We start from the raw sequence: 21,635 nt of genomic DNA on the forward strand, positions 1-21,635 counted from the left end.
GTTAGCTTGGACTATTACACTCATTAAAACAAATGAGACGGATACACAAGCACTGGAGGGCACTTTGAGTCCATAAGGGGCTCTTTAGGCTTTTATGTCTCCTGAAAATGGATTCATGACAATCTATTTATTAAAAAAACAAATGTGCATAAAGACGACAAAAAGACAAGAAAGGAAAACTGTGCATCGTATAAAGATAACAAATGTATCGTGCGTCTGTAATTAAATTAATTTTGAATCTTTGACAATGCAAAGGTCTATTAGTCGCCTTTCATTTTACTAGGCTAAGGAAGTGCTGAGTGCCCCAGCCTGTTTTTCCTCATCAGGATAGGCAATAAATAAAAAAAAGGGGGCGTGCCGTGGTGGTGTAGGGGATAACGCGACCCATGTTTGGAGGCCTTGAGTCCTCGACTCGGTTCGATTCCCGGACCCGGCAATATTTGCCGCATGTCTTCCCTCTTCTTCCCCCTTTCCTGTCAGCCTACTTTCATATAAGGGACACTAAAGCTCACAAAAGACCCCCTGGAGGTTATAAAAAAAAAAAAACAATAAAATAAAAAACATGGCTCTGAAGGAAGGTAGCAGCAGTAATCAAATGGGTTGTTTACCCCTAGTTTCTGCGGTGTGACATTTGCTTTGCCCCAGCAGCAGGACATCTAACAGAGATAATTTAATTTCCCTTAGTGGAGATTGGATTTAAATGTCCTGACCCGATGAGGCTGCGACTGCGTTCATCGCTGGCTTCTGTTTTCTGCCAAATGAGCGCAAATGAGATTGCAATGTTTTCCATTCAGGTGAGGTATGATTCATGCAGTGTTTGCTGATTATCTCTGCAAAACCCTTTCCTGGATGATAAAAAGAAAATGAAAAAATAAAAAAACATAAACACCTCGTTCTTTCCTTGCGGTGCCGTTCACGTCTTGCAAATTCGAGCCTGTGGCAACGTTTCGTCAGATCTCATTTGAGGAAATGCAAGATTGTGGGCTTAGACAAAGTGTCGAAATGTGTTCGTCTTAATGTCTTTCTTCTTGCGATAACTTAGGGAATGAATGAAGTGTTTAAGGCATTTGTGAACAAATGGATGTGAACAGCTCGGGGCAGGCTGTCTGGTCAAACTAACCATATTCGATCTTTTAAAAGAGGGGAGTATAAATGGGGCATTTAAGCTTCCTATGGCAAGAGCTCGACTTAGAAATGGAATGGGATTGCCATGGAATCGCATACATTCACGTACAAGAGGAGAAAAAATGTAGGTATGTGCAGATCTTTTAGCTTTTGTCACCGGCTTTGTGTTCAAAACATGTTTTAGACACCTGCAATCAATAAGCTGTGATTGGCTTAAGGAGGACATTTTGGGATGTACATGTTTTTCCGAATTTAGTAGGAAAGTTTATCCAAACTAATAAATGCTTTCGCTCTTGTTGTTTGTATTTATTAGGAGGTGCATAAATATTCATGAGGACCACATTTTCAAGGCTCTTAATATTTGTTTGTGCATATGTAGAAATGACTTTGCTTGGACAATTAACACGTTTTCAAGGTAATTATAAATTAGGAAATGTGAGGAGTTTTTTTTTTGCAAATTCTAACAGTCCTTACAAGAAGCTTCCTTGGGCAACTTTTAAAAAGTTTAAAAAGTCTATAACTTTTAAAAAGTTGCCCAAGGATATGCTAAACTTAACTCTAATATAAAGTAATTTGTATATGAACTGTATTTCATTTGACTTTTAAATCTGACTAACCAACAAACTGATGTAAACTGAATATGAACCAAATTTGATTTGTCTATGAATTAGACCCGTGTGTCTCGCAAAGCATCTTGAAATGCAATTCCTGTTGAACTGACTTTATACAGTATCTTGCAAAAATATTCATATCCCTGAAGTAGTGTTTTTTTATTTTAATTTTATATTATAGACAAACACCAAGAACCACATTGTTGTGAAGAACACTCTTCTTTATTATAGCATTTGGGTTATTTCTCTACCAGCTTTGCACATCAAGAAACATTCATTTTTTTGCTAATTCTTTACAAACATGGCTCAAACTCTGTCATAATGAATGGTACAATTTAATAATTTAGTACAACTACTATTTTTCTCCTTTTAGGAACTTTTCATGTCCAGTTTCTCTATGCATATATTGTTGAGTCTCACGTCGCAACGGTTCCGGAGTAGAGAGTTATATTACATGAACGGGAGAAACCAGCTGGCTCATCAGCGCCTGATCTGTCACAGTGTCGGTGCTAATCTAAATGCTGCTGTGAGACCATTGTTGAGCTGACAGTGTCCGCTGCTGGCTGGAGCGTTTACTGCATCCCAACAGGAAGCTACGGGTCATAAACTTCTGTAGCCTCCACTGTTTGTCCCAACAAAAAAATAATAAAAAAATCAGTAGAGCCGAAATGCAACCTCTATCTGATAAGATTTAAACAACGAGTGACTGTACTAAAATGTCTATAACACCATATGTTTATAAACGAAATAATAAACGTAATTTATTCTTACATCCCGGTGAAGCGGCATTGCGGTCTGCAGCTGAAAACCGCCGATAAAACTGTTCCCAGTCACTTGCTTATGTGTGTGATTGGCTCCTTGGTGCATTTTTCTTTTATTATTATTATTATTGTTATTATTTATTTGATTCTCAGTACAGCTGGTTATCAACAGGTGAGCATGACGTGCTGAGAGTAAACGCACACATTTGCGGGATGCAGCGCAACACAACAGTCCCCCTTGAGCCCGCATGTTTAATTACAGCCACAAACAGCAGATGGCTCTCTTGAGTTTTAATTTCTTTTTGCCGGAGAGTGAGGCTTAAATTTTATTCCCTTTAAACGTTTTGTATTGTTTTTTCCCCCCCTCTCATGTATTTTCTTTTGTTATTATAATTCTTATTATTATTATTGCGAATCAGAATGCACACTGAGGTACGAGAAGGTTGCCTAATGCTTTGCAGCTTTCGTACGGGCTGCAGCCGACCCTTCTTTTTTTAAGTGAGGGTTGTCTGGAGAAAACGTCTCCCTCCATCTCAGCGTGGACCTGAAACGACTGGCGCTGTCCGTGGTGCTGAAGCCACGCACAATCAGCGGAGCCCATACACTCTGGACGGCATCCTGTAGTTCTGCTTTTGTAAAAACAAAGTTTTGTCACTCTACATTTGTTCATAGTAAATCATAAAAATACAAAAGAAGTAATAATAATAATAGTAATTAAGGCGAATGCATTAGTAAAACAATGTGAGCTCTGATGATGCAGCGAAGAGGAGAGAGAATATGCAAGTCCCCTCCTCTCAGTCTGTAAAATCGGCTCCCTCAAGCAGGGGCTTGGTGGTCGAGAAGAGGAGGGAATGTCGGGGCGGGGGCATCCGTCACCCTCAGCCATGTAGCCTGTGGTTAGGACTTGTTGATGAGGGGGGAATTTTTGTTGATCTGAGGCGTACAGGCTAATACCACTGATTATCACTTCCTATCTTCTTTTGTTTTTTTTCTTCTCCCATTGAGCGTGGGAAAATAAATCGCGTTGTTTTGTCAGTAGCATCCCCCCCTCTACCTCCCCTCCGTCCCCATTACGCGCCTATCGACGCACACTCATCTCTCTCTCATTATATGTCACGGGTCATATAATGCGCCGATCGTCAGGGAGTTTACATTTCTATATCTACATACTACGCAGACGTCACGTTGCACGGTACTCGGATCAACTCTCGCCCCTCCTGTTCGGTCTAACTGACTGCTGTTGTGTTACCGGATTGCGTTTTACGCAACATTAACCGGAAGGATTGTCAAATAATTGCGAAGCTCCTTTACTGTTGCGCATTCCTCTCTCCGTGTGTGTGTGTGTGTGTGTGGGTGTGTGATTTTAATGTGCACGTCTCTTCGGGGAGTGGAAGCTGTCGCGGATACCTTCTTGCAAACTTCGCGTCTCGCCTCGGCTCCTCAGCTCTCCGTAGGAGGCGCCTGTGTTTGTTGAGTTGCCCGGCGGCGCACATGCACGGGCGTCCCCGCTGCTGCTGGCCGAGCAGTGCCGCTTTTCCCATGGCAGAAGAAAAGGAGGAAGGATAAAGCAGAAGCTTAAAAAAAGGGAGAAGAGTGGGATATTTTTTTTCTGTTTCTCCCAGCTAGGACGCAGCGCACCCGCCGTTAAACATTTCTAAGGACAATTGACTGATTGAAACCAGACGCTGGTTACAGGTATGAATATTCTCCCGAGGTCTCCGTGCGCATGAGTTGGGCTTCTTATCAAGAGCATTGTCACTGATGAGTGGGATTACTTATGAAGATGTGCATTTTTATTTTTATTTTTTTTCCCCCCATCGTGCTCCAGAATATTTCGAATGATAATGGGAATCTGGTTTAGTATCACCAGTACCATGTAGGGGTTGGACAAAGGAGAGGAAAACCAGCAGTCAGAAATACCTAGCCCCGCCGGTATGGGACTGTGACCCGGGTTGCGAGCTCCGAGAGGCGGCTGTTCTCTGAGTGCAGACTGGACCCGAGCAGCTGTGACATTTCCGAGCCATGGCCGCTGCTATCGCGAGTGGGCTGATCAGACAGAAGAGGCAAGCGCGGGAGCAGCACTTGGACCGACCCTCCACAAACCGACGGAGGAAGAGCCCCAACAAGAACAAGGGGCTCTGCAATGGGAACCTGGTCGACATCTTCTCAAAAGTGCGCATCTTCGGGCTCAGGAAGCGAAGGCTACGGAGACAAGGTCTGGGAACTTCAGTGTGCCGAAGTATTTCGTTGCTGACGCATAAGTAAAGATGCACTAATTAGTTGTCCCTTAATTATTACCTCAGAACGGGGACTGGAAGGTAAAACATTGACAAGTCAGATATTGTAAAACCGTATTTGTTAAATTAATCTAAGCTAAGAACTCGTTTATTTTAAAATGTTGAATTCAAAACCACTACATCTATTAGGGGAAAAAAAACGCAGCACGTTTTTTTCTTATTTTCTATAAGTCTTAGGGAAAAAAAAGAGTTGGCTGGTCAAATTCCCCAAATTATGATTATTCCTTTGACTCTTAAGACTGGAATAAAAGTAAGAGCTCCCACTTTTATGGAGCTGCACCAATGGGTCAATCACAGTCAGCCAATTTTCCCTCTTTGCACTCCGATCAGTGATTAGAGGAATGAATAAGGATTTCTTTCTCATTCAAAATTAACAAGTTTCACCATTTTCTAAACATGAGCCCATGTACTTTGTTGCACATCTTGAGTCTAATAATATTAATGATAAAATCCTGATTAGTTAAACTTATCAGGATTGTCTCCTTGTTACACAGGTGGAGGCAATCTTGTGATTCTGTAATTTCCTGTTGCATTAAAAACATTTTTCCTTATCTTTTTTAAGTGTTATATAGTCTTAAAAATATTGAATCCGCCAGTCAGGCCTCTATGAACAGAGCCAACATGTAGGAGCTGGCAAAAACCTGATTGGTGCATCTCTACATATCGGCTTTTTGCAGTGTGTGTAAATACGATCATACACATTTAACTTTGGAAAAATTGGCCAGATATCTAAATATCAATTCTGGTCTGTGATCAGCAGGTTAAATAGTGGAAACTTTGTTGCTGTTCTATTTCCTATTAGTCAAACACATTGAAATGCTAATTTGATATGTTTTCCACCAACTATCACAGAGCATGCACAACATTTCTTTATCTTTAATTTGTCTCCTGTCTTGATTAAAACATAAAATGGACCAAAATTAAAAGTGATCAATTTTCTTTCAAGTCTCTAAGCACAACAACCATTAGCATTTAGTTTGTTGAACTTTTGTTTCTTTAAGGAATATAAAATGAAGTTTAACCAGATAGGCCAATATTTGCTATTAGCCTATTTGCTAACAGTAGATAGGCTAACATTTGAAATGGCTACTTTTACCGGTATGTTACAGTTCATACGGCATAAAACATCGTGAATTCGTGAAAATCAAAACCAGCAGGAAAGCCTGAAAGAAAGTTAGAAATCTAGATTGGCCAAGAAAAGCATGATTTGTACATCTATTCATTTTATTTTGTCGCAGTCAGTATTAATATGTGATTTGATCCACACTCCAAATCATCATAAAAAGATGCATCTTTCAATTGGGCAACAACTGAAATTGATCAGTTTTTCCCTTGAGCAGTTCTGAACAGCATGGCTATTACTAAAAATCCCTGTTTATTAAATGCATGGACGTTAAAGCAGTTTAGTAAAATCATATAAGAGCATTAATGCATGAATGCAATCTATAATACTTTCATTCTCTACAGGATTCAAGACTACTCTGTTAACTGGAAACACATTTTCTTCCCTTTTTTGTGCTATAAACCTTATAAAGGATTTAAAAACTGGAATTGGCAGACCAAACTTCAAAAGAAATCGTATCGGCCAGTAAAGGCCTGGTCGGTGCATCTTTACATAAACATGTTCATGCATTCCACTTGTGAATCATTACTACCTCTAAAGAAACAACAATATGGTAAAATTTTATGTTTTGCGTCTCAAAAGTTAGCACAAACATTTTTTGTAAATGTCAGCAGCTGGATAAAAATAAACCATACATCTGATTTATGTGCATTCTATTAAATGACTTAGTTTTTCCGAGCTCTCACAGCTGCAGATCTATGAAATGTCTTATTTTATGGAACATACATACAGAAACTTGGTAAATTGCCTTGTGGCTCTGCACACCAACAGATTCTTGTACAAAACTAATTTCCCTGCCGGTAAAGAAGGGTCGGTATCTTGAGCAGAATCGGGGTCATGCCTTTCAGACACACGTTTTCTCCAATTCGGGGACCAACGGCCTCTCTCTCAGGCTGAAATTTGTTCCATTTCTCCAATTATGAAAATGTCAGGAATGTTTTAGCTGTAATGTGCCAGCCTGGGATTATTAAAGAGCACTGTCAATAATTATTTCAACGCAGAAAATGGAGCCAACAGCGAGTATAATTCAGAGATGATACTTGGTTGCTTTGGCATGATTGTGGAGTTTTGCAGGCTTCTTTAAAAAAGAAAGAAATCTTCAGGCATCAAACCTGTTGCTTCAAATCCACCTAAACTCCAGCTAATTTTACAAGCTACTCAAAGCAGAACCATCCAGGCTACAGCCTAGTTTAAGGAAGCTTAGAAGCACCGTTTAGTCTTTTATCTTCTCCCACAGAAGAAGAGCCATTTTGATCGGTGAGTCCCTCTCATGCTGCCTGCTTTCACATCTGAACATCAGGATGAAATGTCTCCTTCGCTAGACCCCACTGATTAAATGGATTAAATGCACTCTGATAGAACAGAATCCATATAAATTACCACAGAGGACACATCTGGACACAGGTCAGAGTTCACTGTAACTGGAGGTTTGTAATCAGTTATCCTTCAAGCTGCTGTGCCATGGTGTCTGTCTGTGTGTTTCTGCATGTGGTAAGCGGCTGTTGCTCTTGACTTGGCCTGTGGAGCATCATTTGATATTTGGAGCACTGTACAGAAGGTAGCAGAGGTCACAGATATGGACGGAGGGCGGTGTTATGTTTGGCCGATAAATTAATACGAGTCCCTCTATATGTACGATGGACCAACTAATCTGTAGGGCAGATGTTCCTGTATCAGGGTCCAAAAGTGGCACAATTCAACTAGTAAATTAATACGTAATCAAAAGATTTAATTAGACGTATCATCAATAAAATAAAATTGAAATTGGGGAATTGAAAGCAACACAGCCTTAACCATCAAAGTCAGTGGATGAGTCGAAGTGAATGTCACTTGACTGTGCCACAATGCAATGAAATATGAAACCAATAAGTCCTCATTTGTGCATGCCATTAGGCAAAAGAAACACCTATTATAAATATCCATATCCAGAATTAATAAAAGCACTATTAGATGATTAAATACAAGTCTTTTATTAAAGTCTGAAGTAATTTAATGGTAGCCATCCACAGACTTGTTCTGAAGAGGGCCATGAAATACTTTTTCATGTGACCAATAAATAATTGGATCAAAAGTAAAATGAGCAGGAATTACGTTTGTCTGCAAAACAAACGTATTTAATGTTGACATAGTTATTTATCAAACTGTAGCACTCGAGGCCTCTATAAGGGAAATAAGCCCTAAAAATGATTTGAAATCATTAACCACACTTAGGTAAAAATGTACCTTTTTACAAAAAAAGTTATTCATGTATTAACCTTCAATCTTAATTGTTTAGTAATACATTTGAACCGTTAATTATTTGCTAACTGAATTGTGACACTTTGAGCTTCTCTGGTGTTCCACCCTGATTTATTATTATTATTATTTTAAAACATAAGAGTTAAGAAGCAATAAAATGCAGTAGCCTCTGAACACTAAAACTTCTGTGATAAACTGAGCCATTAAGTTTAAAAAAAAGGGCTGCTTTCTAAAATTCATAGAATTAAGGGAGAAGCTGTAAAGAATGTATTTTTGTTCCCTTTTCTGTAGTTCCACTCAGAGCTGACTCTCACTTTCTGTTGCTTTAATTTTATTCTTGTTTATGATTAAAAGCCAAATGGGAAAATACATCATTAATTTCATCCCCACATGAAAATTCACACTCATGGGAGGTTTTGCCTTTTAAAGCCCACTCCACACTTTCACTCCCTGTCCCATCTTTCCTCTTTTTTGTTGCATTTTCACCAAAGCACACAGATTAAGAAGACTAATGACTTGCTTAGTGTGTCTAATTTAATATCAGACCCCGAGAGACCTTATAGACCTTTTAATTTTGTTTTGCTGGACCACGATGGCCGCATGCACTACCGATCCCATGTGTTTTGAGGCCGAGTCTCAGAGTTTCCCAGGTGAAAACAAAGAAAACACTGAGGCTCACAGTGACAGCTGAGCCGAGAACGGAGCACCTTTCTGGCTTTCAGCAGGATGAATATAGACTGAAGTGAAGTTCAGAATCCCACTGAGATGTGTCAAGATGATGGAGCAAGGGTGACTTAAAAGAAGCCCTGTGTCCTATATTTCTTTTGGCACCGAGTATTGATCTTGAGAATGCAGCAGCACTGTAGATTTTCTTTTCTTGTGGGCTGCATTGACTGCATCTGACATACTTTGGGGACTTCAGGTCATTCATTTGGCTTAAAACGTATTCCAACCAAATCTTCTCGATGAGTTGCTTTTGCTTTTGAACTACTACCACTACGAAAATGCCCAGGTGGAAAGATGATGGTCTGTTATTCTAATGTGAATATGTTTTGCTTTGTTTGTTCACTCTAGCACACAGATGTGATCTTTGTTCTCTTCTGGCAACTCTGGGAATACGCTGGAACATTTTGCGTCACATCTGCCTTCATTTCAAATCATCCTTGTGTTTTTGATAGCTGAAACAGAGTCTCAGAGAGACAGAGTCTTTTTTTCTTTGTTTTCATTGTGTTTTTTTTTTTCAAAGGATTAAATGCGAACTGTAAATCCTGTTATATCCAAAGCCAGTAAGTGAGCTCTTGCTCCATTCAGCATTGGGTCATAATCTCACTACTCTGGCTCTAATTATCCCACCAGATTAGATCCACAACCCATAAGATCATGCTGCACAGATACTAAGATCAGATTAGTTTGGTGATCTGGAGGTCCTTCGTAGATGAATGGCTTCCTGCACCTTGGATGTTTGTTCATCAGGCTTCTTTAAAGGACACAAAGGTGCTGTCTGTTTAAATAGGATATCCAGGACATCTCACTTAAATTGTCAGGAAACACAAAACAGGTGGCAGTGCTGTAGCTGTTCCCAGCTGATTTACAGTGAATATAAAATATTCACACTTGTTGAGCTTTGTCCCAACTTGTCACATTTCCTCAAACTTCAAAGTATTTTGTTGTGGGCTTGACTCAAATTAAGTATTGCATAATTAAGAACTGAAGTCTTGCCACATGGACTAAATTGCTTTAGGATAAAAATACTATTAGAACGGTGGTAGCATCATGCTGTGGGGATGCTGTGCTTCAGACACAGGGAAGCTGGTCAGAGTTGACTATAGGATTTTCTTCTTTTCCCTTCGGCTTTTTCCCTTTAAGGATCGCCACAGCGAGTCATCTGCCTCCTTGTAACCCTATCTTCCTCTCTCACACCAACTACCTTCATGTCCTCTTTCACTCCATCCATAAATCTCTTTGGTCTTTTTCTAGGTCTCTTGCCATCCTCAGCATCCTTCTACTGATGCATTCACTGTCTCTCCTCTGTACATGTCCAGACCATCTCAGAGTTGACTATAGGATGGATGAGGATAAATACAGACCATTCATGAAAGAATACCTCTTTGAAACTGCAAGACTTAGAGCTGGGGGGTTTACCTGTCAGCACAACAACCGTGCTACCCACACAGCCAGAGCTACAATGTAATTGAGTAAAAGCATATGCATGTTTGCATATTCCCTTCTAAAAGTACAGACTTAAATTTGCAAGAGAATTTGTGGCTAATCAAAATTACACAGATACAAATCAGATTGAGTGACAATTATTTTACAAAGAACAAGCAAAAAATGTCTTCTTTAGGTCCGCAAAAATAATCGTAGCAAAAGCTTGTTCTACAAAGTTTTGACTCACGAAACATGAAAGCAATTGCACACTTGTATTTTTTACTTCAAATGCTGTAAGTAAAAATCTTTCCTCTTTACAACTCTGCACTAAAAGTGTCCATTCGTCATACACAAAAATGAGAAAATGTGAAAAGACTCAAGGGTAATGAATATGTTCACGAGGCACTAGGGGGTATCTCCTTGCCAGTGTGAGTGTGGAAAAGCCCTTCTTCTTTTCCAGAAACATCCGAAATGGGTCAGACAGGACAGAGCTGACAGCAGTCTACAAGTGCTGCTGCAGCTGTGCCGGCGTGTGTGCGCGTGTGTTTGTGTGTGGGCCAGTCCTTCCTTCATGCTCTGCTTGCTTTGAGCCGAGCTTGACGTGTGTGGCTGCGCAAACACCAGAATGACACGACAGAAAATAAGACAAGAAAATGCGCCGAGGGAGTTGTGGAGAGGCCACTTATGGAGGGAAAAAGAAAAATCACACCCTCTCTGTGACAGGCCAATTTATATGTAAAAAGGACCATGGCTGTACAACAGAGCACTTTGAAATCTTGTGCTTCTGATGCACGTTGTTTTCCAAGGAACCCCCCCTGCTGATGCCAAACTGGCACTCTGTTTCCCTAGAAACAGAGGAGTAGAAACATACAGTGCTTCTGTTGTAAAAAGAAAAAAAAATCAACTTTGATACAACTGGGGAATGTCTTACTCCCATCTGTGATTAACAGCCCTTTTTGTTTTGCCATTTTGGTAAAAAATTTGAGGCACAATGGTAAAGAAAGTTTAAAAAATGACAAAAAGATAATAAAATGGCCAATTAAATCAAATTCTGTCTTGGCTTAAGGAATACAACTTAGATGTTTAGCCTATACATCAAATATCTCAAAATTCACAAGTGAGAACCACATCTCATGTATGCAAGGATAAGTGATTTATTGAGGGGAAATCTGGATGTCAGAAGAGGACTGAATCTTGCCAACTCATCTCAAGAAATTGCAGGATGAGGCTTTATAGATGCATGAGGAATCTAGTAGGTAGGGATGAGTGCTGGATGAAGTAGAGATGACGAACAAAGGAGGTCAGGATGAGAAACAAAGGAGGTAAAGATAAAGGCTTAAGTGAGGGAGGTTATAACGGGGAATACGGGATGAAGGAAGAGTTGAAGACTGAAGGAGGAGGATGACAATGAAAGAGGCAGGTTAGGATGAAGGATGTAGGCATGACAAACGATGAAGGTGGAGATGAGGGATGAGGAATAATTGATGTAGGGATGAGGGATAAAAGAGCTTGGGATAATGACTGGAGGAGGTATGGGGTGAGGTATGAGGGATGGAGAGAGTAGGGATACAAAATGAGTTATAAATTAAGGAGGATGTTGAGATGAGGGATAAAGGAAATGAGGGTTAGGATGAGGAATGACAGGTGAAGGAGGTAGAGAAGAGGGATGAGGGCAGTAAGGATGATGATGATTGAAAAAGGCATGGATGATTAATAAAGGAGGTAGGATCGAGGGTTGTGGAAAGATGGACATAGATATGAAGGTTAAAGATGAGGGAAGCTAGGTTGATGGGTGATGAATGACGGAAGATTGGGTAAGGGATGAATGGGGTTAGGATGTGGGATTAAGGAGGTCGACATGAGTGATAAAGACTGAGGAAAATAGATTGAGAGATGACCAGTAAAACAAGGATGAGAATTTGAAATGGAGATGGATAAATGATGAGAATGATAAAGAATAACAAAGGAAAAGGGGAAGAATGGGGGACAAAGGAGGTAGCAATAAGAAATGCCAAACTTGTAGGAAAAGATTAGAGATGAAAAAGGAAGGAATGAGGAATAAAGGAGGAATGAATGATAGAACAGCAGTAAAGAAGGAAGGAGTGTGAGGGTATTGTGGAATTTAAAAAGACAATGAAAATAGCTAAACAAGGCAGCTAATATAGGTTTCAGGTAATAAGAGGTGTGCTCGTAGATTAACAAATTAATTTTGATTTGTAACAGATATAACTCATCAATCCAAGTTTGCCCTTTTTTAATATAGTTTTGATGTATTCCACAAATTTCTGTTGATCATCTTAATCTGCTTGTTGCTTTTGAAGCTCCAAAGATCAAACTCAAAGGGGGAATCTGTGTGTGGGAGATATATACCGGCTATCCCGCCCCAGGGACCACAGCGTGATTTATATCCCTATAGCCTCTCTCACCAGACATACACGCCCACACACACAAACACACAGACTTCACCTATCCTGCCACCAGGAACACAGTTTTAATTATTAGAGATTGCTCTCAAGAATCAATCTTACTCCCCCTCACACCCACACATGCATGCGCCCACACACAAACGCATTGCTTAAAAGCCAAAGTCCCTGATCGATCGCACGTTTTCTAACTTTGTGTATCAACACAAAGGGAGCTGCTTGAGGGAATTGTACTCTCGTTAAAAATCCATGTGAAAATGTCTGTGTATGGAACATTTTCTATGGATCCTATGGATCCATAGAAACCCAGAAGACCCTAGAAAAGGGTCTTCTGCAAAAGGGTCTTGCAGAAGACCCTTTTCTAGGGTCTTGCAGAAACGAGGCTGCCGTGTGAAGAAGTGCAGACCGAACCTAAACCTGGCCTTCAGGTGGTGCTTCGAAGAAATTTCACTGTGGATTTGTTTTACGAGTGCATGTGTCTGTTTCCCTCTCCATATGGAGCTTAGCATCCTGATTACCTGAAGGTACTTTGTTTTGCTATACAGATGTTTTCCATCTCCCCAGCTGGGATGGACACATTTTAAGACGCCAGCAAGCAACAGATTGGCCAATTTAAAACCCTATGATGCCACTGAATAGGTTTTCAGTTGCCCTGAAATACTTTAGTTGTATTTCCTCTTCATCAGAACAAAATTGTAAACAATGAAAAATATAAAAATGTCCAATTTTGAATGACACTTTGTTGCGTTAACGACATAAGCACATTTGATTGGGATTTTATGCAATGTAAAGTAGCATATCATTATGATAAAAATTTTAAACATTTCTAACAGAAAAAAAAATATCAAAAGTTTGGTATGCATTTGTATTGAGCTTCTCTCAGTCAATACTTCATTGAACTACTTATAATCACTGCTTCAAGTCTTCTGGGGTAAATCTCTATCTGAATCTTTGCCCATTATTTTTTCAAAATATTCCAACATTAACATTGGACAATGACTGTCTGATTGGATGGAGGCTGCAAACTGCAGCTTTTAGGTCCCCCAGCTGGATTCAGATCTGGAGTTAGACTCTGCCATTCATTTTACGTGCTTTGACCAGAATCTTTCCTTTGTAACTCCGGTTACATGTTCAAGGTCATTGTGTCAGTCCCTTTTTTGGAGAGGCTCCAACAGGTTTTCCACCCATCTTCCCATCAACTCTCACCAGCTTCCCTGTCCTTGTCGAGGAAAAGCGTCAACAGCATTGAAGCTGCCACCACAGTGTTTCGCAGTGGTGATGATGTGTTCAGGGTCAATTACAATACTGAGTTCTCCACCACACTTATCTTTTTGCCTGTTGACAGCAAAGGTTGTTATAAGATTGAAGCACCTTCCACAAGTTTGCTCTGTGACCCCCATGGCTTGCTTCAAACTCTAAATGTGACTTCCTATTACCGTCTGTCTTGTATTCCTTTGTTTTCATGATCCTGTTTTTTTATTATTTCTTTTTTTAAAAGAATATCTCTACTCTACAGCACAGGCTGAACTTGAAGGTTTTGGATTGCTCACCTGCTTCCTATCATTCTTTTGAATTAGGTATTTTGGTACACTTCTCATCTCTGTTACAAAGGTTAAATTGCACCACTTTTCACCAACTGAGTAACTAGTTGACTTCAAAAAGGCAGTGGACTGTTCTGGATTTTATTAAGGGTTATCAGAGTAAATGAGGTGGATAAAACTTCAGGCCAGATTTTCATTTCATTAAAAAAATGAAAACTGTGTTTCATTTTCTCAGACATGTTCTCCTTTAAACACATTTTCATTGTTCAGCTGAAGCGGCACGATTGTATCCTGTACCATCTCAACTCAGGAGGCGAAGCGGGGAATATGTGAGACACGTACCTAGCATAAGCGTTTCAGACCTACACAGTAGCAAAAAAGCCATAACTTTCCCCTCAGATGGACCCCTTGAGACTTCTTCAGCTCTACATCTTACACATGCACACACACACATACACCCCTGTTTGCTGGGAGAGATGATTTAGCGTTTTGGATGACAGTGAACTTGATTTTTTTTTTCTTTTTTTACCTCCCCAGGGCTTTCTTAGAATGAAATCTAGTGTGATGGCTGCCTCTGCAGTAAGTGTTGAACATATATAATGCCAGACACATGTAGGGGTGCACTTCCGCACCGGATTTGTCTCCTCCTGGCTTTCAGCACAGAAACTCCCGAACAACAACCTCACTGCTCTTTATTAAGACATCTCTTTTTATTGTTTCATACTCCTCTGCCACTTCTTCATATCTTAACATAAATTGTGAAACCACCAAAAATTATGTGACACATCGAAGCGGCAGCGACTCTGAGCAATCTAACCACGGAAGATACTTATTTACTGTTAATACGTGGGTAATCCCCCGGTTGGGTTAGGGATGGAAAACAGACACTCTTGCATCCCAGAGAGGGTGCTGTTGGGTTCATTATGGGAGTCAGACAGCCACATATTAATTCTGATGCCTATAATTGGATGGTCTATCTCTGAGCAGGATGGGGCTTATGAGCCCGTAAAGGTAGCTCTGGGATTTGCCAGCAGACAGGAAGAGAGAGATAGAGAGAGCGGGGGAGAGGGAGAAGAACCACATGCTGTTTTTATGGCAGTTTAAAGCAAAAAACAACAAAAGGAAAAACAGAGTTATTACAGTACGGAATCTTGTGAAATACCAAAGTACTGTACATCGCTCATTTACTTATGTACAGCCTCATACTGTAGTAATTGTACAATAAACCCTACCGAAACTGAAACATAAATGTACTGTACAAGTACGTTTACTTGTGCAATACAAGTAAATGTCATGTTATATGCACAAACTTCAATGCATTTTGTCATTATTTGATGCATCGAGGTAAATACAGAATTGCAAAGTAGAAGGGAAATCATTTTCACTTGTTGTTTCTTTATACAAATACAAGTTTATAATAAAACGTTTGTTTTCAGTCTCGTCCTGAGCTCAAGGGTATAGTGACCAGGCACATTTTACCAAAACCGCTACCTGCTGTATTAGTTTCTGCATAATCTCTGACTTAATCAAATTAGTAGGAGAGAATAAATGAACAAGTTATATTATTCTTGTTTTTTTTTTTTTTTTTTTAGGAAAAACAACAACCAGATTTTCAACTGGATTTACATCTGGACTTTGATTCAAACATTGCTATGCATGAATGTGCTTTAATGTGAACCATTCCATTGTAGTTCTTGCTGCATCTGAAGCTTCTGCGTCTTACCCTGAAACTAAAACTATGATGTAACCAAAGGCTTGTTGCAGCCTCTGACTGATTTTCTTCAAGATTTCTCAACTTTCACCAACTTCCCATGTTGCACAGAATTTTTTGTTTTATTTTTGCGTAAACCGTGACTATTCTGTCTGTTTTCCCCCCCTTTTTTTCTCTTCCAGATCCCCAGCTCAAGGGTATAGTGACCAGGTTATATTGCAGGCAGGGATACTACTTGCAAATGAACCCAGATGGCTCTCTTGATGGGACCAAGGATGACAGCAGTAATTCCAGTGAGTACTGTGGCGCTATCTTTTTGCCTCAGGGAATAAAAATTTTAAAAGGTGACTGAAAGAATATTGAAAAACACTGAACAGGGAACATTGTTAATCATAACTCAACTGTTTAACGCTTTTAGTATTTTAAACTCCCTTTGGCATAATCCAGCACAACGTTGACGTTCAGCACAGCAGCGCTGTACATTTATCGTTCTGGTGTGGAGATGATACATTCCCTGTCTTCCCAGTCAGTCTCCTCCAACCCTCGGGTCAATATGCTTCCTCAATTTTTAGCCTTTGGAGTAAAAATGAATCCTCAAAGCACAGCCATGGGATCACACCAATTCATCCTTATCTCTGAGGGACAAAGTAGACCAGGAAACAGCAGATTTAACAGAGAGGAAAATGGTATTATTACATTGTTCTGGCACTGCTCCTCTGCTGCTTCAGGCTGGGTGGTTAATTTGATTCCTGGACCTGGTGCTAACGCTGGCTTGACACTCAGCATTGTGTCACTTACCACTGTCAGCAAGAGGAGGTTTGGCACATGTCACATCTGATTAGATAAAGAAAGCTATAGATAGGATTCACAGGGGAGAAATTGGGTTATTATTAGAACTTTGATGTTGAATTAGAACTTGGAAGAATTACAAAACCTCTGCCTCCTCTTAATCCTTTGTTTAGGGGTCTCTGCGTTTACCATAACAGGAGATTCATAAACTTAGCCAACTGTGGTTTGGTGATGAAGGAAGCCCTATTTTAACACAGCTGCAACATCCATTCAGCCAGTTTGGTACACAAGGTACCAATAAACAGTTAGGTTAACATTAATTTCATTGTTTATAGGGCTTGTCCACAGAAAAAAAAAAACATTTTCATAGATGAACTTTGTAATTTCTCAAAAAAAATATTGAAAATACTGGATCATTTTTAGAAATGTGGCTATCCATACAAAAAAAGTGACTCAAAGCATTACATTAACTATGGCTAGGCTGTACAGTCCTCATAATGCTAACTATAGTGCTAATATTTAGCCAGATTAACACAACATCTAAAAAAACCACAAGTGGCACTTTTATCTAAATGTCTGTATTTATGCATCTGTTTTCCAGCATTGTTTAACCTTATTCCTGTGGGCCTCCGAGTTGTCGCCATTCAGTCAGTGAAGACAGGGTTATACATCGCCATGAACGGGGAGGGCCATCTCTACACATCAGTAAGAACACTATTTTAGTCTAGTCTATTGTTCATTTTACAGTTTTATTCACAGCAAAAAAAAAAAAAAAGAAATGAAACCAAAAGTCAATTTAAGTTTTGTTTTTTTCTGGGATTTAACACATTAAATTTGTTAATGTCTCCCAATTTTGTTTTCTGTTTAACTGTACTATGCTGCATGTGTTGCATTACCCAAAATAGAAAACGGCTTCAAAAACACCATGGAAGTGGAGGCAATATTTTGTTCGGGTTTTGGTGCAGCCTCTATTTTTTTTTTTTTTTTGCTTTATAGTCTGCATTAATTGACTATTTCTCTTCAACTAGGATTCAGTAAGCTTCCCAGCCGGGGGAGTAATAAGACCTCACCCAGCAGGGATAGAGCTTCTTTGCTTGGCACTTTACTCTGTCCTACAGCAGTCGTACAAATCAATCAGCGGGAGGAACACTGGGAGTAGTGCTCTTCTTTTAGACAGGAGAATCCATCAGAACAACTGTCTCCTCTTCCCTCTGTAGACGTTATGTTCCTAATTCTCAGAGCACAGACCGGGCATGGCCATCTTATTCCTCATTCATTACTGTAGGGGCTTAAGAGGAAGTTCTTCTTTTAATGTACCATGCACCCCAAAGAAATTCTCTAAAATGCAATCACTGCTCGATTTAAAGCATGAAATGAAATTCGTTTGAAAATGATTGACCCAGAATTCTGTGGATTATTCAAGAATTGTGCAACAGGGGTGTTAAATTAATGGATTATGCAATATTTAAAGGTACTATGTTGCTGCACACAAGTAGTAGTTGGATACTAGTGAACAGTTATTACAGTGAGATATTTATACCAGCAGACATGCTAGCTCTTATGGCTCGCCCCAAATTTTGTTTCAAGACAGCATTAGCTTTCAAAACTTAATAGATGGTGCTTCTGCTGTATCAAGATCACAACTGACTGGATTTTTCAAAATTGTAAGTCATTTCCCAACAACCAACTTCATGTTGTACTTTAAAGAATGGAAAGCTTAGTAAGATAATCATGACTCGTTTCAAAATTTTTCTTAACAAAGTTCACTGACACAGGTTGGTAGATTAAAAAGAATATCTCTTCGCTAATTGCTTAGTGGTCTAAACTTTGCTCTTTAAACAAAAGTATTTTTTTACTGGATCAGCCTTTGATCATACTGTTTTTCTCCTGTAACCTTTCATAATTAGCCCATCATGAGCCGTTAAGAGGTGCCTTTCTACTTTTCCTAGTTGGAATATTACATTTCCTAGGCCTGTCTCTTCTCCACAAGTAGTCCTTGTACATCTTGCACAATTTGTTTCCCCCCTGCTAATGGAGGTAGTGATCAGACATCAACTCTCCTAACCACCCACTCAAAGGTCTCTCTTTTGCTCCCTGGTGTGCAAATTACTCCAGTAATGGCAGCCTTGCAAGATGCTGCTCATCCTCCTCCATTTCCACCTCCTCCGTCTTCCTGCATCCTCCATTCTGCCCTGTAAGCAGGGTTCAACTGCTCTGCCCATTATCACTCTATCCCTTCACAGGAATAAAACTGACAGTCGACCTTTTTCTAGCCATTTGAAGGTATTGGATTTTTGTTCACTCCCATGTTAAAAAACTGGCTTGGATGTTTTTGATGGCATAATAATCTAGAATTATCCAGGGACGTGGCCAAAAAACAAATAACATATTTTACAGCAATAAAATAATCTGTCTCCCTGTTTCTTAAAAGCCAGTTCATTTTCACTCATCGAAATTCAATTGGCCGGCTTATTCTGTTTCAGTATTACATATATTCCCAAGTCTTTCCCTTCAGTGATGTACTTTGATAATGAGTGACACTTGAAGTGAGGCAAGAGGAGAATTCCACTCGAGACCCATTCAAGGCCTCTGCTGGTGCATCATAATCCTTTGTGCGAGGCACCCAAGGCTCCGAATGAGGCTCAAATGACAGAGATAGGATCAAAGTGACAGTGCAGTCTGGCACAAAGGACACACCACAGAATAAAGGGGAGTTCAATCATCTCACTTCTTTTCAATCTGCTCCCTTTTTTGTCGGAACCAGTAAAGTCCAGGCTAATTTCTTTTCTAGGCTGCTCCCAGGATCAGGCATTTCTTCTGAAATCTAATAAAAGGAGTTATTCCCGCCTTGTTGAATGAGGTAGCTGAGACAGGATGTACAAAAGTCCCTTGATAACTGTAATATAGCTCGTAATGCAAAAAAGCAGACAACAGTAAATGAGATAAAAAGTAAAAAACCTCATTTATTCAGTCGGGACGCCTGTATGAAAACCCTACGAGCTAACAAGGAAGTGGTGGATATTCTATTTTGCTACACATGATGAAATTGTGGCATTAGAGAATGCAACTCCCTGGTGATAATCTTCTTTTGCAGGGCTGCTAATACGGACTCCTGCCATCTCTCTTGTGTAAATGTTCGGCATTTTATGGTTGACTGAGTTCTTTAGAACCACTTCCCCATTCCTTCACTCCGCCCCGGTGTCTCACTGCAGACTTTCTTTATCAGGAGCTTGCACTTGTTAGCGCTACCTTTCATGTTTGTCAAATTGACTCGCTGCATCATTTGAGTGGAATCCTTCAGAGGACCAATTGGGAGAAGTGCAGCGGGTGTTAGTTTCACTTGTTAAGGGCCGTTTCATAGTTAGTGCATGGACGCGGAGGACTGAAGGCATCCACATCCTGCTGTGCTCAATCCAGAATCTACGAAGGCTCCAAGGAGCTTCATGTGAAAGAATGAAGCAGTGCATGGCAGAAAAAAAACAAAAAAAAAACTTTCTGAAGCACTGACTGCTTCCCAAAAAATAAATAAATAACTCGAAGCTTAGTGCAAGGTTCAGGGCCACCGAGATGTATGAAACGGGAGAAATAATTCCTGACCATTTTGTCAGCACCCAGTTGACTGGAGGCGCAAGAACACGACAGCTACTCAAACATAGAGAAGCCAGCTAGCTGCAGCTAGTCCCATCTGCTAACTCGTAAACATTAAATGAATCAGTGGAAGCGAGAGTTGAAGGTGGTTATTACTCCGCATCCTGAATCAGATATACTTTAGGAAGTATATGAAACGAACTTCGCTCATTGTTGTTAAAGCAACAAAAATGGCGCTGCGGGGAGAGGTGGAGCGGACATGAAAGCTAAAAATCAAAACGCTGACAGTCGTTACATCATTGGAGTTGTTAGTGACAGATGAAAGAAAAGTAAACAAAGTTCCCGATCATTGAGAAGCTTGCTCAAGCTTTTATTGTTAGCAGTTTTTTTTATGTGACATATTTTGGTGTTGAGCATTTTTAAAAGGAAGATTTCCTTTCCTTTCCCGCTCAATTTCGACCTTATTTCCAACCAAGGACCAACCTAATGCTTTATGCATCCTGATAATATTTGTGTACTTGTATCAATTCAAAGCAAGACAAGCTGCCCTATTTTGGACTGACTGTAGTTTCATTAAATGTCTTTCTGAAGCACTGGACCACACTAAAGGGCAATACTGCAAGTGACACAGGACAAGTTTGTTAATGATTTGAGGGATTTATTTTAAGACCGGTCTCGAGTACTACAACACTGATTTACAGCCCCTAACTTGTCCCACTGATACTTACAAGTCTTTACATTTAGTTCACCACAGCTATTAATATTCAAGTAGGCCAATTTATAACTCGTCGTAATCCACGTGCATTTTCTACCTTTAAAAGTTGCCTCTTACACTGGCAATCTACAGGAAACCAGTTCATTAAAATCATCCACAAAATATATCTTATTTCCTGAATTGTCAATCATTTGACATAGTTCATTAAGATAAACAATAATTGCACTAGGTGATCTATTGGACAGAAAATAACTTGAAAAAGTACTTACGTAGACTTTACTGGTCACCAGATGTGAGCTGACCAGAAACATCCAATACACACTTATTATATATTGAGCCAAAACAGCTGCGTAAATCAAGGGACCTTAAATAGGTATCATTTGGATAAAGTAAAATAAATAAATACCAGAACTGTAGCTGTATAAATTCATTGCATAGAAGTTAGGCTGTGACTAGCAACAGTCAGGCTGAGGCTTAGTGGGCTGCCTCATTATTTTTAAAGTGTTGCTCTCTTCAGTGCAGTGTCAGGAAGCGAAGTGGTCATGAGGGCACGAAGAATCGCTTC

The 21,635-nt window shown here is 39.8% G+C and overlaps 1 protein-coding gene across 3 annotated transcripts in view; it reads left to right on the forward strand.

The window, feature by feature from the left end:
- The window catches only part of fgf14 (fibroblast growth factor 14), a 110,149-nt gene that overhangs the window by 62,943 nt on the left and 25,571 nt on the right, over positions 1 to 21,635 (forward strand). Inside the window, exons 1-4 of one of the 3 annotated variants that reach the window (XM_032567837.1) lie at positions 3,497 to 4,192; positions 4,326 to 4,712; positions 16,161 to 16,271; positions 17,369 to 17,472. In XM_032567837.1, coding sequence (XP_032423728.1) covers positions 4,520 to 4,712; positions 16,161 to 16,271; positions 17,369 to 17,472 — 408 coding nt within the window. In that variant the 5' untranslated portion in view covers positions 3,497 to 4,192; positions 4,326 to 4,519. Of the gene's footprint in view, positions 1 to 3,496; positions 4,713 to 16,160; positions 16,272 to 17,368; positions 17,473 to 21,635 lie in introns of those variants that run through there. The other 2 variants (XM_032567836.1, XM_032567835.1) reach the window with 2 other exon arrangements.

Source organism: Xiphophorus hellerii, chromosome 7 (genome assembly GCF_003331165.1).
Source record: "Xiphophorus hellerii strain 12219 chromosome 7, Xiphophorus_hellerii-4.1, whole genome shotgun sequence".
In the NCBI taxonomy this organism is placed as follows: Eukaryota; Metazoa; Chordata; class Actinopteri; order Cyprinodontiformes; family Poeciliidae; genus Xiphophorus; species Xiphophorus hellerii.